Below are 13,830 nucleotides of genomic sequence, written 5' to 3' on the forward strand. Positions count from 1 at the left end.
CAATAACGCTTTCATAGTTTGAACGATACACAAGTAAATGAGCCCACGGGTGTAAATAATGCATGCAATTAGTAAACGATTTTCCCAAGTCACTATATGGTCTAAAAATGAGCCATGAACAACAGTCCTCAAGTAAACAACACTACTACGTCATTCTCCCAGACTGACGACGAGCGTGGTTTGGTTTCGCCTCGGTGCACCAACTGCAAAGAATGGTTCCTGCAACTGTGCGCAATCGTACGCAAGGTACAAGGGAAAAGGACCTACGTTTTTGGTGCTCCACTTTTCTGTGCTTCTGCAGAAGTGTCCATTTCGTGAATACTGCTTCGCAGCCTTCTGCACCACAGGAGTAACCTGGGAAAAAAACATGCCAGAGCAAGGAGTGCAGCATCCACTCTGAACTGCCAGAACACTCACCAACATTCGTACTGTCCAAATATGCAGTCCAGCAACACCCAATATAACCATCTTGGAACAGGGGCCTAAACATCTACTTATAGTTACTTGAGGGGAGTGGGATCAGAAAATTACTTTTTGTTACAGAAGTAACAGATCGATCCCAACATGCTGACCACAGATGCGCATTGCTTTTGTGGAAATCTGTCAGCTCTGTGGCGAGCTTCAGACAAATGCTGAATCAAGCCACACCGCGTAGTTTACAATGGAGCGTTTCAGCGGTCAGCGATCTTCCTGGCACAGTATGTGCCACGTGGTCTGAAAAGGTTTGGGTCATGAGGTTTAACGTCCCAAAGCAGCTCAGGCTATGATGGACGACGTAGTGAAGGGCTCCAGATAATTTCGACCACATGGGGGCCTTGTAACGTGCACTGACATTGCACAGTGCATGGGCCTCTAGCATTTTGCCTCCATCGAAATGTGACCACCGTGGCTAGGATCGCACCCGCATGCTTTGGATCAGCAGCCAAGCACAATAACCACTCAGCCACCATGGCGGCTGGTCTAAAACGGCTGCGCCTCAACAAGTAAACAGTATAAATCTTATACGCATTATTTTGAAGCAATGAAAACAGAGGAAATGGCCTTACATATAATTTTTTCAGGCGAAATGCAGACTTTCAGTCTGAATGTATTTGTAGTTTCAAATAGACTAGCTAGCTTTGACACAGAGCCAGTACCACCTCGGGATTCTGCATTTTTTCAACCATAGTATAACTCTACATCTGCTAGGAAATGCAACTGACAGCATCCTATGCCAGTGGTAGTGCAGTGAAACTTGTAGCAAGACCGGTCCATTGTGTCAATTCTATGTGATGCCAACTCTAGAACCACCTGTACAGCTCCTGCCTTTTCAAAGCAAAAATGAGTTTGAAAAACCATTCCTTCCTGCTTGAAATATATGTCGACTGCGCCCAAATGGGAGCTGCTTGAAAAGTTAGTTGTAGCATCATTAAACCACCAAAGGTAGCTTCAGCATTATGGTGCCAAGAATGGGATCTATGACTGCGAGTGAGGACAGTAAACGTACATCGGCAGAATCACCACTGCCTTGCCCGTGCTGTGGTGCTTTCTGCCATTTAGCTGCTCCAGTGCAGGCGGGGCAGAGAATGTCACATGGCGCTATGAAGTGACACGATTTGATTATGTCACTGTGCGCTCTCGACGGGTAAGAGTTTTCTGAAGGCCGTGAGAAATAACCCAAAATTGGTGAGATACGGCGGCAAAGTTAATAGCATTTTGAAATTCTAAAAACTGATATAGTTATTACTGCGATGCTGCGGTACTTTGTGCCCTGAGCAAATTTATTACCACCAGCCAGCTACAAATCTCTAATTGCTATCAGGTGCCTATCAGTAATAGCTAAAAAATTAACTGTTCAAATTTAGTTAATTGCTTTACTAATTAACACGAATCGCCTGTTTTCTGGCGTTGCCACTATGCCGCAAAAAGCTTCTCTTCACCTCAAAAACAATTTTTCCTGGTATACAGAGCATCATTCTGTTTTGTGTAGCAGGAGGCTAGGAAATTTTTTTAGGGGTTCCTGACAAAAAACTGATTAGATGTGTCAACCAAAGAAAAAGAAAGGAGAAAAAGTAGGAACTGCAAACTCTACTACAACAAAAACAAGAACAGAACCCAGAACAAGTGTAATGTGCAGCACGTCTCAAGTCTACCTCCACTTTATGTCCTCATGCGACTGCTTTCTCTGGTGGCACAGCAGTCATATTGCATAACTTGAAAGGCAACAGAAATTGCAGTGTACTATGTATGCAGCTGAAAATTGCAAAAATGGTAGATAAGAACATGTGCAACGTTTTGTATATTTTACCTTTTCTTCGTCATCAATTTCTGGATCAGTGCAGTGGCTTATTTTTGTTTTGCTTGAAATATTTTTTTTGCTTTACCAACATTTTAACTAGTAAATTTTCTAAAAGTTTTGCACATACAACTCTGGCGTTTTTTTTTTGTTCAGAAGTATAATCAATAAGCTATACTTTGATGTATTAAAATGTGCGGTGCATTTAGGACTTGAAGAAATAATTTTTATTTTAACAGTGAAAATCGGTCATCTTTTCGAGGTAGGGAAACAGTTAAGCTTTTTGTAGGTATAGACAGCAAGCTGTAGGAGACAGTAAAATAATCCACACGTCACTGATAATAAGGAGTTCAAGCAGCACAGGTTGACGGGTTGAGCATGTGGGAGAGGCCCCGGAAGAGATACACAAGTCCAGAAAACAGTACTTAAAGCCACAAACAGTTCAAATGCGCTTCTGTCTACATCGTCCTCCTTCTACTCTGTCCGTTGTTTTTGTGTGCTGGTCGTTCGGACTTCATGGATAACCAAATAGCCCAACAGCAAGTGTTGCTAAAGTTCAGTTCAAATATGAAGCCCAAAACGATCGATGAAATCTGCACTGCTGGTCCTTTCAGCTGCACGCGGAGCACTGCTCTTACCCTTGTGTGTGTTCTGGTGGGCCCTGAGCTTGCTAGGCAGCAGGAATGCCCTGTCGCATCCCGGCTCTGGACAACTGCAAAGAAGTGCGACACATCGGGTGAGACAAAAACGCTAACATGCTCGAAGCATTCTCTCAAACGCGAACAGCAATTTAAAGAAGCTCTGCAGTAATGAAGCCGAGGACCTTAAACATCTGCCTTTAAATGCCCAAATGATGCAGTTTAGAACCTGCTTGTCTTATCGTTGATTTCAAGTAAACGCAGCCATTCTGCATGCATTTTTGGTAATTATGTCCCGCCCTCCCACTGCAGAGAAAAGAGTCAATAGAACATGAAAGCATGACATGAGCTATTCACACATCACCAAGTGCTGAGAGAGCTGCATACAAATCGGCACGAAGCAATCGTTGCATCGCACTGATGAACTGAAGCCAGCTTTGCTTGTCAGCATGTGAATTATGCAGGGGCAGTAGTCAGGACACTGACTACGAGAAACCAGATCGATCCACACTTCCACAGATGTCTGCACACACTGTAAGCTTATGTGAGGAGAAAAAAATTCAAAGTGCAAAGCTATGCTTGTGGAGAACAGGAGCTGCTTTAAGTTTCACAACCTAATGGTGGCCTTGTGTGTTGTGGTATGCTTGCAACAGTGTGAGTTCTCCAGTCACTCAATCCAATGCAGCATAACAAACAAAAAAAGTGATCAATTAAAGAGGCTCTGGAACACCTTCTGAGAGTATTGTTGCAAAAGGGTTGCAAGCCCCAAGGGTAGCGTTGGCCTGGCGGCCTGGGGCAAAGCTGGAAACATCCGAAGGTCCCGGCAAAGGATGAGTCGACTGGCAACAGAACAACTTGTTTATTCTGGCATCGCAAAAGAGCAGCCGGTCAGGGCGACCACGTTACTCGAAGGAAGAAATCGAAGTCTCTTTTGGCGTCTGGGGCAGCGACTTTTTATACCCTCGGAGTCGAGGGCAAGAAGGAACGGCTTGGGATGAGGCGCCCGATACGGCGACGCTCAGACATGTTCAGACGTGACGTGCGCGTCCGCCGGGCCGGCGCCGGTCAGACCTCCTCGCCTCCCAGTTGGGGAGCTCCTCTCCCCGGCTACCGCGCTTTGACAAGCGTGGGCACCAACATGCACACACACACACGCACACACGACGACACGTGGCATTGAAACCTGCCTGGACGCGCTTGGCGAGAGGCGTTACGGCAGCACTGAACGGGCCCAAAATGACCGCCACTTTGAACGAAGCCCCGGCATCCGTTGCATCCGCGCCGGCTATACCGCGCGTCGTAGGCGAAACGTAACAGACCGCCCTGCCGGGAGAAGGAGATCCCAATGGTCAGGGGACTGCATCCGCTGTCCGGAGGGATGTCGCTCGATGATGCTCGTAATCGAAACCGGTCGTCCCTCGACGTTGCTTGAGCGCAGCGCACAGAGAAGGCCTCGTTCTCAGGTTCAGGATCACACAGGACACTGCAAAGTCACTTCGGGAGAGTTGCCATTTTTGTGCTCGTTCCCAGCAAGCATTAGAACTACGCCGAAAGGCAACCGCTCAGTTAGCAAGTACGAGACAACCCTCACTAAGCTCTGCCAGGCTCTTTCCCCTTTTATACTACTGCCTAGTTCCTTACAGTAGTCAAGCAGCACTCAGAACGCGTCCACAAATTGGAAAATTGCACTAGAAAGCACATAATCACTTTGAAACACTAAACAAAAGCAATATGTTAAAAATCCTGCCTCAGGAAGAAAACATCAGTAACAAACAACTTTAAGGCGGATTCCTACGTTAGGGGCTTCGACTTAAGCCATCGGCGTTACCGTTGAGACTCCCCTTTTTGTAACGCACCTCAAAGGAATATTGTTGCAAAGCGAGGCTCCAGCGCAGGAGGCGGCCATTTTTGGGAGAGATGATCTGCAGCCATTGGAGAGGGCAGTGATCCGTCTCAATGATAAACCTCGAGCCGGCTAGGTAGCATGACAATTTCTGAACGGCCCACACGAGACACGCACACTCTTTTTCAGTGGCGCTGTATGCCTGCTCACGACAGGTCAGCTTACGACTAGCATACAGGACGGGGTGTTCCACTTCTCCATTGTCCCTTTGGCACAGTACAACGCCCATGCCTCGCTCACTAGCATCGCACTGAACAACGAACCCTTTTGTGTAGTCTGGTGATCGTAGCACAGGCTGGCTTGTTAGGGCGCTCTTTAGGGCGCTAAAAGCTCTTTCCTTTGTCTCGCCCCAGACGACTGTTTGGGGCTCTGTTTTTCTTAGAGCATCCGTCAGGGGAGCCGCGATATCGGAGTACCTGGGGATGTACCTCTGATAGTAGCCGGCGACACCTAAGAACGACCGAATATCGGTCTTCGTGCGCGGTTGCGGGAAGTCTCGCACAGCGGCCACCTTTATTTCAGAGGGGCGGCGACGACCCTGTCCAATCACGTGACCGAGGTAGACAACCTCGGCCTGTGCTAATTGGCACTTGGGAGCCTTGACTGTCAAGCCCGCTTCGCGCAGGCGGGTTAGCACTGCCCGCAAGTGTGCCATATGCTCGGACCAGGATGCGGAGAATATCGCTACGTCGTCTAAATACGGTAAAGCGAATTCTTTCTGTCCCCGCAACACTTTGTCCATGAGGCTCGAAAAGCAGTATGGCGCGTTCTTCAAACCAAAACTCAAAACTTTAGGACGGAATGTTCCCATTGGTGAAATGAACGCTGCATACCTACTAGCCTCTTCTGTAAGTGGAACCTGCCAATAACCCCTGACAAGATCTAGGGTGGAAATAAACTGAGCGCTACTAACTTTCTCAAGGCGCTCCTCGATGTTAGGGATCGGATAAATTTGATCCTTAGTGATGGAATTAAGCCTGCGGTAGTCGACGCAAGGACGAGGTTCCTTGCCCGGTACCTCAACTAAAATCAAAGGGGAGGTATAATCACTCTCACCCGCCTCAATAACACCGAGCTGTAGCATTTTCTTTACCTCAGCCTCCATAATATCGCGCTGGCGAGGTGACACCCGGTACGCCTTGGATCGTACTGGCTCTGGGGAGGTAAGTTCTATATCATGAGTAAGGACAGAAGTCCTACCAGGCCTCTCAGAGAACTGACCTTGAAACTCTTGTAAGAGTTGGTGTAGTTCGGTTTTCTGCTCAGGCGACAGCGGTGCTTTAATTATTAAGTCACTAATGGCCTGATCAGTGTCTTCCCTGTTCGTCACTGAGCCTAGTCCCGGAAGCTCGACCGGAAGCTCTTCTAGCTTTCCCGTGTCGGGCGTTTCCTCTCCAGTACCTGGTGCCTTCAACGCTACAGGCTCAATTTTATTCAGTTCGGACGTGCTCTGAATATCAGCTTGCTGCGCCTCCGACCCTTTCTCATTGTTCGACAACGTCGGCCCCGCAACCACCGCCTTTGCAGCGAGCTCCCGAACTCTCGATCTGGTTAAGGCCTGAACGCTAGCCTCACCAAACAAAAGCCCCTTCTCGCGCAGGAGGTGATCGGACCTGTTCGAAAATAGGTACGGGTACTGGGGGGGCAGCATAGATGACACTACGGCCTCCGTCTCAAGTGCTCCGAAAGGTCCTTCAATAAGCACTTTTGCTACGGGCAGACACACGCTACGAGCTTCCAAGGCTTGCTTGATCCATGCGCACTCGCCCGTGAACATATCGGGTTCTACGTAAGAGGGGTGAACTACATCCATTGTAGCTGCGGAATCACGAAGCACTCGGCACTCTTTCCCGTTCACGAGGAAGTCTTGCATGTAAGGCTCGAGAAGCTTCATGTTCTCGTCAGTGCTACATAATGACAAACACACGACTTCTCTTTTTGTTTCTGGACACTGCGCCAAAAAGTGACCCGGCTTCTGGCACGTATAACACACACGCGCTTGCCTCCTCTCGAACCGCTTTCTGCGTTCGGCTTCGGCTGCCGCCGTCTCCTTACGTTCGGTCGGACTGCTTTCACTCGCATCCGCACTACATGTGTCCCCCCTTGCTCTCATGGGTGTGAACTTCGGCCTCTCAGACTTGGAGCCAAATTCACCCTTTTGACCGTCCTTAGCTCCGCGAGCCCGACGCGTCACAAACTCCTCGGCTAGCTCGGCGGCTTGAGCCACTGTACTAACGTCTGGCCTATCCAAGACCCAGTACCGCACGTTCTCAGGTAACCGACTATAAAACTGTTCTAGCCCGAAACACTGCAGAATTTTCTCGTGGTCACCAAACGCTTTCTCTTCTTTGAGCCACTCCTGCATGTTTGACATAAGCCTGTAGGCAAACTCTGTATATGACTCACTTCTGCCTTTTTCATTTTCCCGAAACTTCCGACGGAACGCCTCCGCTGACAGCCTGTATTTTTTTAGCAGACTCGATTTCACTTGGTCGAAATCCTCTGCCTCCTCTCTCTTCAAGCGAGCGACTACGTCGGCCGCCTCGCCGGGTAACAAAGTGAGCAAGCGCTGTGGCCACGTTTCCCGAGAGAACCCCTGCTTCTCGCACGTTCGCTCAAAGTTAACCAGGAACAAACCAATGTCCTCTCCAAGCTTAAACGGCCGCATCAGGTCAGTCATTTTGAACGATACCCGTTCTCCTGCACCGTGTGCCTGACTTCCATTACGAGCGCGTTCCATCTCTACCTCGAGACGCTTCATTTCCAAAGCGTGTTGACGGTGGCGCTCTTCTTTCTCTTTATCTTTTTGTTCTTTACGTTCGCGCTCGTCTTTCTCTTTTTGCTCTTTACGTTCGCGCTCGTCTTTCTCTTTTTGCTCTTTCTCCTCAATGGTCTCAAGGCATTCCGACAGCTCGTCATCCTCAGCCTCCAACTCAAGAATAGCCCTTAGCAGTTCTGGTTTTCTGAGTTTGAGACATCCAGACCCAACTCTCTTGCAAGCTCCAGCAATTTCGGTTTGCGCAACGACTTCAAATCCATGGCTGCTCCGAATGCTGCTTTCTCTACTGCCTACTATTGTCTTGCCGCAAACTAACCCGGCAGCAACGACAACACAATTACCAGCTCTGTTTCTGACACTAACAAAAGCCTGGCAAAACTCAGAAGAAGAAAGTCCCGCACTCACCAAACCTCGCAGCCAAGAATTCAGCGCAGTCGTTCCGCTGCAGGCAACCAGTCATCACACAGGGCTCGTTGCACTGCTCCCGGATGGTCGTTGTGCTGCTCAGCATACAGTTGACCGCATATCTTCGCTGCTGGCCTCTGTTGTCGCGATCTCACCGCTGGCAACCAGTTGTTGCAAAAGGGTTGCAAGCCCCAAGGGTAGCGTTGGCCTGGCGGCCTGGGGCAAAGCTGGAAACATCCGAAGGTCCCGGCAAAGGATGAGTCGACTGGCAACAGAACAACTTGTTTATTCTGGCATCGCAAAAGAGCAGCCGGTCAGGGCGACCACGTTACTCGAAGGAAGAAATCGAAGTCTCTTTTGGCGTCTGGGGCAGCGGCTTTTTATACCCTCGGAGTCGAGGGCAAGAAGGAACGGCTTGGGATGAGGCGCCCGATACGGCGACGCTCAGACATGTTCAGACGTGACGTGCGCGTCCGCCGGGCCGGCGCCGGTCAGACCTCCTCGCCTCCCAGTTGGGGAGCTCCTCTCCCCGGCTGCCGCGCTTTGACAAGCGTGGGCACCAACATGCACACACACACACGCACACACGACGACACGTGGCATTGAAACCTGCCTGGACGCGCTTGGCGAGAGGCGTTACGGCAGCACTGAACGGGCCCAAAATGACCGCCACTTTGAACGAAGCCCCGGCGTCCGTTGCATCCGCGCCGGCTATACCGCGCGTCGTAGGCGAAACGTAACAGTATGTAAATTTGCTCAATCACTACATTCTCTCGTCATGAACTCAATACACTTCTACATGCAGCACAGAACCCACAATCACGCGCGAAAGTTCGCGTCTTTTTTGATGACTTTTTCATGACTCACACCCTCCTCTGTTACATATTCCTCCTCCTACATAATTCTGTTCAGAGAAAGCTATTGGTTACATTCTTTCAGGCCTCACGCAGCTACCATGGCCACGGCCAGTCAGCAGTGTCACTAAGGCGGGTCAGGAAGCTTCGCCCTCTGTGAAATTTCCACAAGCGTCAGAGGTGGGCTGGCAAAGAAGCGCTGACCTTTGAGGGTGCAAAAAATGAGGAGAGGAAATTTAAAATTTAACTACAGATAACCCAGCTTCTACAAAACACATTAAAAAAAATTCTTGCTAGAGGATATCTGTGAACTGGCGTCCTTTAACATCTCAGGAATACTGTACCTTTAATGACTGGTCTATGGGGTTTAACGTCCCAAAGCGACTCAGGCTATGAGGGACGCCATAGTGGAGGGCTCCGGAAATTTTGAACACCTGGGGTTCTTTAACATCAACTGTCACCACACAGTACACAAGCCTCTAGCATTTTGCTGCAGCCGGGACCGAACCCGTGTCCTTTGGGTTAGCAGCCGAGTACCATAACCACTAAGTCACCACAGCGGCTATACCTTTATTGAGAGCCCCTTTCAGAGCCCCTTTAGAATGAAAATCTCATTCCTCTATCCCATTTTTGCCTTGTGAATGATTCTGTTCTCGCTAGAAGAGGGCAAGCTGCAAAGCATCCATCTTCCAGGTGTAATGCAAGCTGTCCAAAACAGGCACCCTTCACTTCATAGAGACAAAAGTAGAGCAGTAGTGGTTTTCAGCAATTGAGAAAAAGAAAGATTTCCATAGCACTTCGCAAATATCACCAGCACAGCAGAGTCCCACTGATCAGAGCTGTAATTAATCTGTGGGCAACTTCCTGTGCAAAAGGCTGATTTCAACACAGGATTAAATAAATTAAAACAGCAAATTACCTTCTACATTTCATCAGCAAGAAAATATTGTCAGCCATCTAATATTTAAAATATACGTAGCAAAATTCCAAAGCCTAAGTGCGAAATCATTAGATCTATTACTTGGAGGTGCGTGAATAGTACTTTTCCTGACTGAACTGAACATGATCAGTGTACCAAATTAAAATAATTTAGGCCCACAACAAATCGAAACAAAACGAATAGTGACACAATCAAATACGAATAAAATACTTTTACACATATTTGCACTAGTATCGAATATCTACCTAATGACTAATAGCAAGAAACAGCGAAATGCTATTAGAGGTGCAGTCGTACGGCACTGTAACTTATGACGTTATAGGTATAGTAGCTGTCAAATGATGAAACACTGATCACTGTGGGCTACACAATACAACACCACTTCACCTGATGACCATCATGTCACACGCATAGAAAAATTGCCAGTTTCTACAGATGATGACAAGGAAAAACTAGTGCCACATCTCAGTCTATGAGAGGGGTGAGAGCTACGTATCAACCCTGGTGTTCGAAACCGGGCATCAAGGCACGGGGTGCTTAACATGCCAGAGCACTGCACCGTCATGCGATTTTGGAGGCCATGTATAACCATTATGAGCGTCACCACATGAAATGGACCAATTCGCAAAGCTGAACCCTCCCTTCTGCCTCGACTGATCGTAGCAGCATGCGTCTGAGTGACCATTTTGAAACTGTCATCGACGAAAACAACAGCGTGTCTAATTCGGACTTCGTGCCACTTATTCGAAATAAATTATAAACTTCACAGAATATTCAATTCATTTCACATAATTTTGTATGTGCACTATTTGATCTGTTAAGTGAATCGAATAGAAGTATAGTCAATTTGTTATTCAAGAGCTCCGAAAATTCGCACACCCCTAGCCACAACTACTACTTCCATGAGAAATATGTGGCCGGGGTAAAATGCACAAACTTGAGACGACAGCCGGGCACAACAAATACGAATATTTGAGAGAGATGATATAAGCAGCCACACATTACATAAGTAACACTGGCAGGCAACAAACAATATAGCTGGGTTTCCACACAGGCTGCATGGCCACATGCTGCAAAGGTGGAAACAAATGGTACTCACGGATAAGGCAGCACCTTGGTGTGCTCAAAACTGTGCACTTTGAGATGCTGATGCTTTGTGAATGCTTTTGGACAATGCTCACACTAAAGGAAGGAAAGAATGGCAATTAACAATGCATCCTTACAAACCCAAAGAGGCAATTTACAGGTGACAGGAAGGGTTAAAAAGACAAGGCTTCAATGCCAAGAGCCCACAGGCATCACAACAAAACAACGAGCAGTAGTTTTCATTATCGCACTTGCCTGAAATTTGCGCTTTGCGTGGGAATATTTAATGTGCTTGTAAAAGGCATTTTCCGAAGACAAAATCTTGCCACAGTTTTCTTGCGTACATCTGCACACGGAAGAGAAATTCTTACGCTGTAACACCTTGAATAGGCGGATGTGGTTTGGAAACTCACTTGAAAGTTTTGCCTTGGCCATTCTTGGCTTCGTGCGATTTTTTTACATGTCGCGTGAGGTGAAACTGTCTAGTGTACTCTTTGCTGCAGCCTGGATGTGCGCACTTGAAAGGTCGCTGAAAATAATTCAAGGAAAAGGTTGGTTAACTTTGGTTTTAGGGGGTTTAGCGTCCCAAAGCAACTCAGGCTACGAGGAAAGCCGCAGCGGAGGGCTCCGGGTAATTTTGACCAACATCGAACAGTACACGGGCTTCTAACATTTCGCCTCCCTCGAAAATGCGACCGCTGCGGCCGGGATCGAAACCACGTGTTCCCGTGTCAGCAGCCGAGCACCATACCACTGAGCCACCGCGGCGGGTTTCAAAGAAAAGGAAAGTAAAAAAGAAAAAGAAAGAAAGCTTCCTTCTATTAACCTGGCCTCAGCGACTTAAGTATCATCACCTACCAGTCGCGTCAAAGGTAAATGGTACGCAGTACGTTTCCCAGCCACATCTGACACTACCCAATTTCAAAAGGTTTTGATTCAATTCAAACTTGAGTCTGACAATCTGGCGCGAACAGTATGTCCATCTTACGCCAATTAAGAAGGAATAAAAGCATCTGAACTATGACGATATGGAAAAGAGTGACGGCGGCCGGCACAGTAGCCTTCACGAGTTTTTTTCGCACACACTGTTCACAGAAAGATCAAGTCGCAGATAGTTTTAAGCATGACATGCGGTGAGGTATATGAACAAGGATCCAGGATCATTTGACTTGGTCAAACTGCAACTCTTCGTTGTTTCCACCATAAGTGATACCTGACCGGACAAAATTTCGAACTCTTGAAGTAAACGCACACCATTCACAATGTGCCATAACATACGTGACAGGCAAAGCGTCACTCGACGAAATAAACAGGGTCAAACGTGTAACATAAGCTTCATCGCTTAGTTCACAAGCAATTTTCTTGCGGCTGGGCTAAAATCACCGCGAAAGACCGCAAATGCGAGAAGCTGCACCGACCGACTACGTTACATGCACTGTTAGAACGTGCCTCTTCGCGGTCCGTCAGGTATATCAGGTATACATAGTACTCACATCTCCGCAGTGAACTCGCATGTGCCATTTTAATTTCTTTCCATTCGGGAAACTTGCAGAACAACCATCAAAACAACAGATAAAGGTAGTTTCGTTACTGGTGCAAGCACTGTTGCCGGTCATGCCAGCAGCGAGTTCGCCCATGCATCACCCCAAAATGCAGCAGTAGTAAGGTGGTGATGATGACAAGTTCTCTCTTTTAGCGGAATAGCCAGCCGAAGTCCGATCAGAGCCAGTCAGAGCCGCTTTGGCAGTCGCAAGAAGTGGCGGTTTTGAGGTTTTGGTGGCGAAATGAGCATTTGGGGCGCCGTTTATCCCCGTGCAGTGTAGTGCGTGCTGGAGCGAACAAATTCGGAGTGATGCCGGTGTACACAGAAGAAGACAGCGCTTTAGCGCCTCACAGGGCGTGCGAAGGTGTTAAAGATGACCTGAAACGCTGTCTGTTAGCAACTGATTGTGTTAAAAAGGCAAGTTGCAATTGGGCCGTTGATTTCGTTACACTTACTGGGCTTTCCTTAATGCTCCGTTCTTTTTATTTCAGGAGAAATTAACGCCGAAAGATTGCTTGCGAGCAAATCATCCGTCCATTCCCCCCGAGTGTCACAATCTGAAAACTCTATTCTTCGAGTGCAAGCGTTCGATGGTAGGCTTTTGCTTAAATTGTGACTTTCTTTCGCCCCTTTACACAACTGTAGGCACTTTTTTTGGCTGTGCTGCTTTATTTCGGTTTTTTCTTTATCAAAACTCAAAAGGCTTCCATGTGCTATGCGATGTCAGCATACGTTAAAGAACGACGAGTGGTCTGCATTGAGAGCCCTCCACTACGGCATCCCTCATAGCCCATGTGTGACTGTGTGAAGTGGACTTTTTAAAATCATTTCATCAGCAACCTCTGAGGCTACCTCAGCGAAACGGGTCTTCATTCCTTCTTTTAACTTTCTATCTCGTGCATTCCTTCCCCCTTTCTCAACTTATGCCTCATGGCACACTCCTCGAATAAAAAAAAAAAAATGCGTCGCGTTGGGACGTTAAACCCTCATAAAGAGTTCACATCTTTTTTTTTTCTTTCCCAGTTGGACAACAGGCAGAGGTTCAGAGGAAGAAAAGGCTACTGACAGCCACGACGTATGGTAACTGAGCATCACATAATTGTGTCCCTATCAAGATTTTTGTATAAAATAATAAACTTTGTTTCTAGTTAAATTGCTTGCCATGTGCCCTTAGGGATGACTTACTGCTTTGTGATGTGCGCTTGTATGCACATAAGTACATGCCGCATTTTATTTTGGTGTGGCAAGAGTGCAGTCCAGAGGGAAACTCTAGCAGGAGATGCGTTCTTCCTTAAGATTGAATGCTAACACCTAGAAAGAAATTAATCACTCTTGGAGCTATGTTCAGATAAGACTGCAACTGCGACGGCAGTGAACCTAACCCCTGATAGCTTGTAACATAAATGC

The 13,830-nt window shown here is 47.5% G+C and overlaps 2 protein-coding genes across 3 annotated transcripts in view; one reads left to right on the plus strand and one right to left on the minus strand.

Annotated features, from left to right (window-relative positions):
- Nucleotides 1-12,560, minus strand: part of LOC144128575 (transcription factor IIIA-like) — a 24,819-nt gene extending 12,259 nt beyond the window's left edge. Inside the window, exons 1-6 of one of the 2 annotated variants that reach the window (XM_077662074.1) lie at nucleotides 12,374-12,560; nucleotides 11,294-11,409; nucleotides 11,136-11,226; nucleotides 10,894-10,976; nucleotides 2,914-2,987; nucleotides 268-354 (exon numbers count right to left, since the gene is read on the minus strand). In XM_077662074.1, coding sequence (XP_077518200.1) covers nucleotides 268-354; nucleotides 2,914-2,987; nucleotides 10,894-10,976; nucleotides 11,136-11,226; nucleotides 11,294-11,409; nucleotides 12,374-12,517 — 595 coding nt within the window. In that variant the 5' untranslated portion in view covers nucleotides 12,518-12,560. The remainder of the gene's footprint in view (nucleotides 1-267; nucleotides 355-2,913; nucleotides 2,988-10,893; nucleotides 10,977-11,135; nucleotides 11,227-11,293; nucleotides 11,410-12,373) is intronic. The other variant, XM_077662073.1, reaches the window with a different exon arrangement.
- A 34-nt stretch (nucleotides 12,561-12,594) lies between these two features.
- LOC144128577 (cytochrome c oxidase assembly factor 5) lies at nucleotides 12,595-13,576 on the plus strand. The gene is made up of 3 exons (XM_077662078.1): nucleotides 12,595-12,840; nucleotides 12,915-13,016; nucleotides 13,447-13,576. Exons 1-3 carry the CDS (start codon nucleotides 12,733-12,735, stop codon nucleotides 13,486-13,488), a joined length of 252 nt encoding a protein of 83 aa, XP_077518204.1. The 5' UTR covers nucleotides 12,595-12,732; the 3' UTR covers nucleotides 13,489-13,576.
- Nucleotides 13,577-13,830: the final 254 nt, after the last annotated feature.

Source organism: Amblyomma americanum, chromosome 4, assembly GCF_052857255.1.
Source record: "Amblyomma americanum isolate KBUSLIRL-KWMA chromosome 4, ASM5285725v1, whole genome shotgun sequence".
Classification (NCBI taxonomy): Eukaryota; Metazoa; Arthropoda; class Arachnida; order Ixodida; family Ixodidae; genus Amblyomma; species Amblyomma americanum.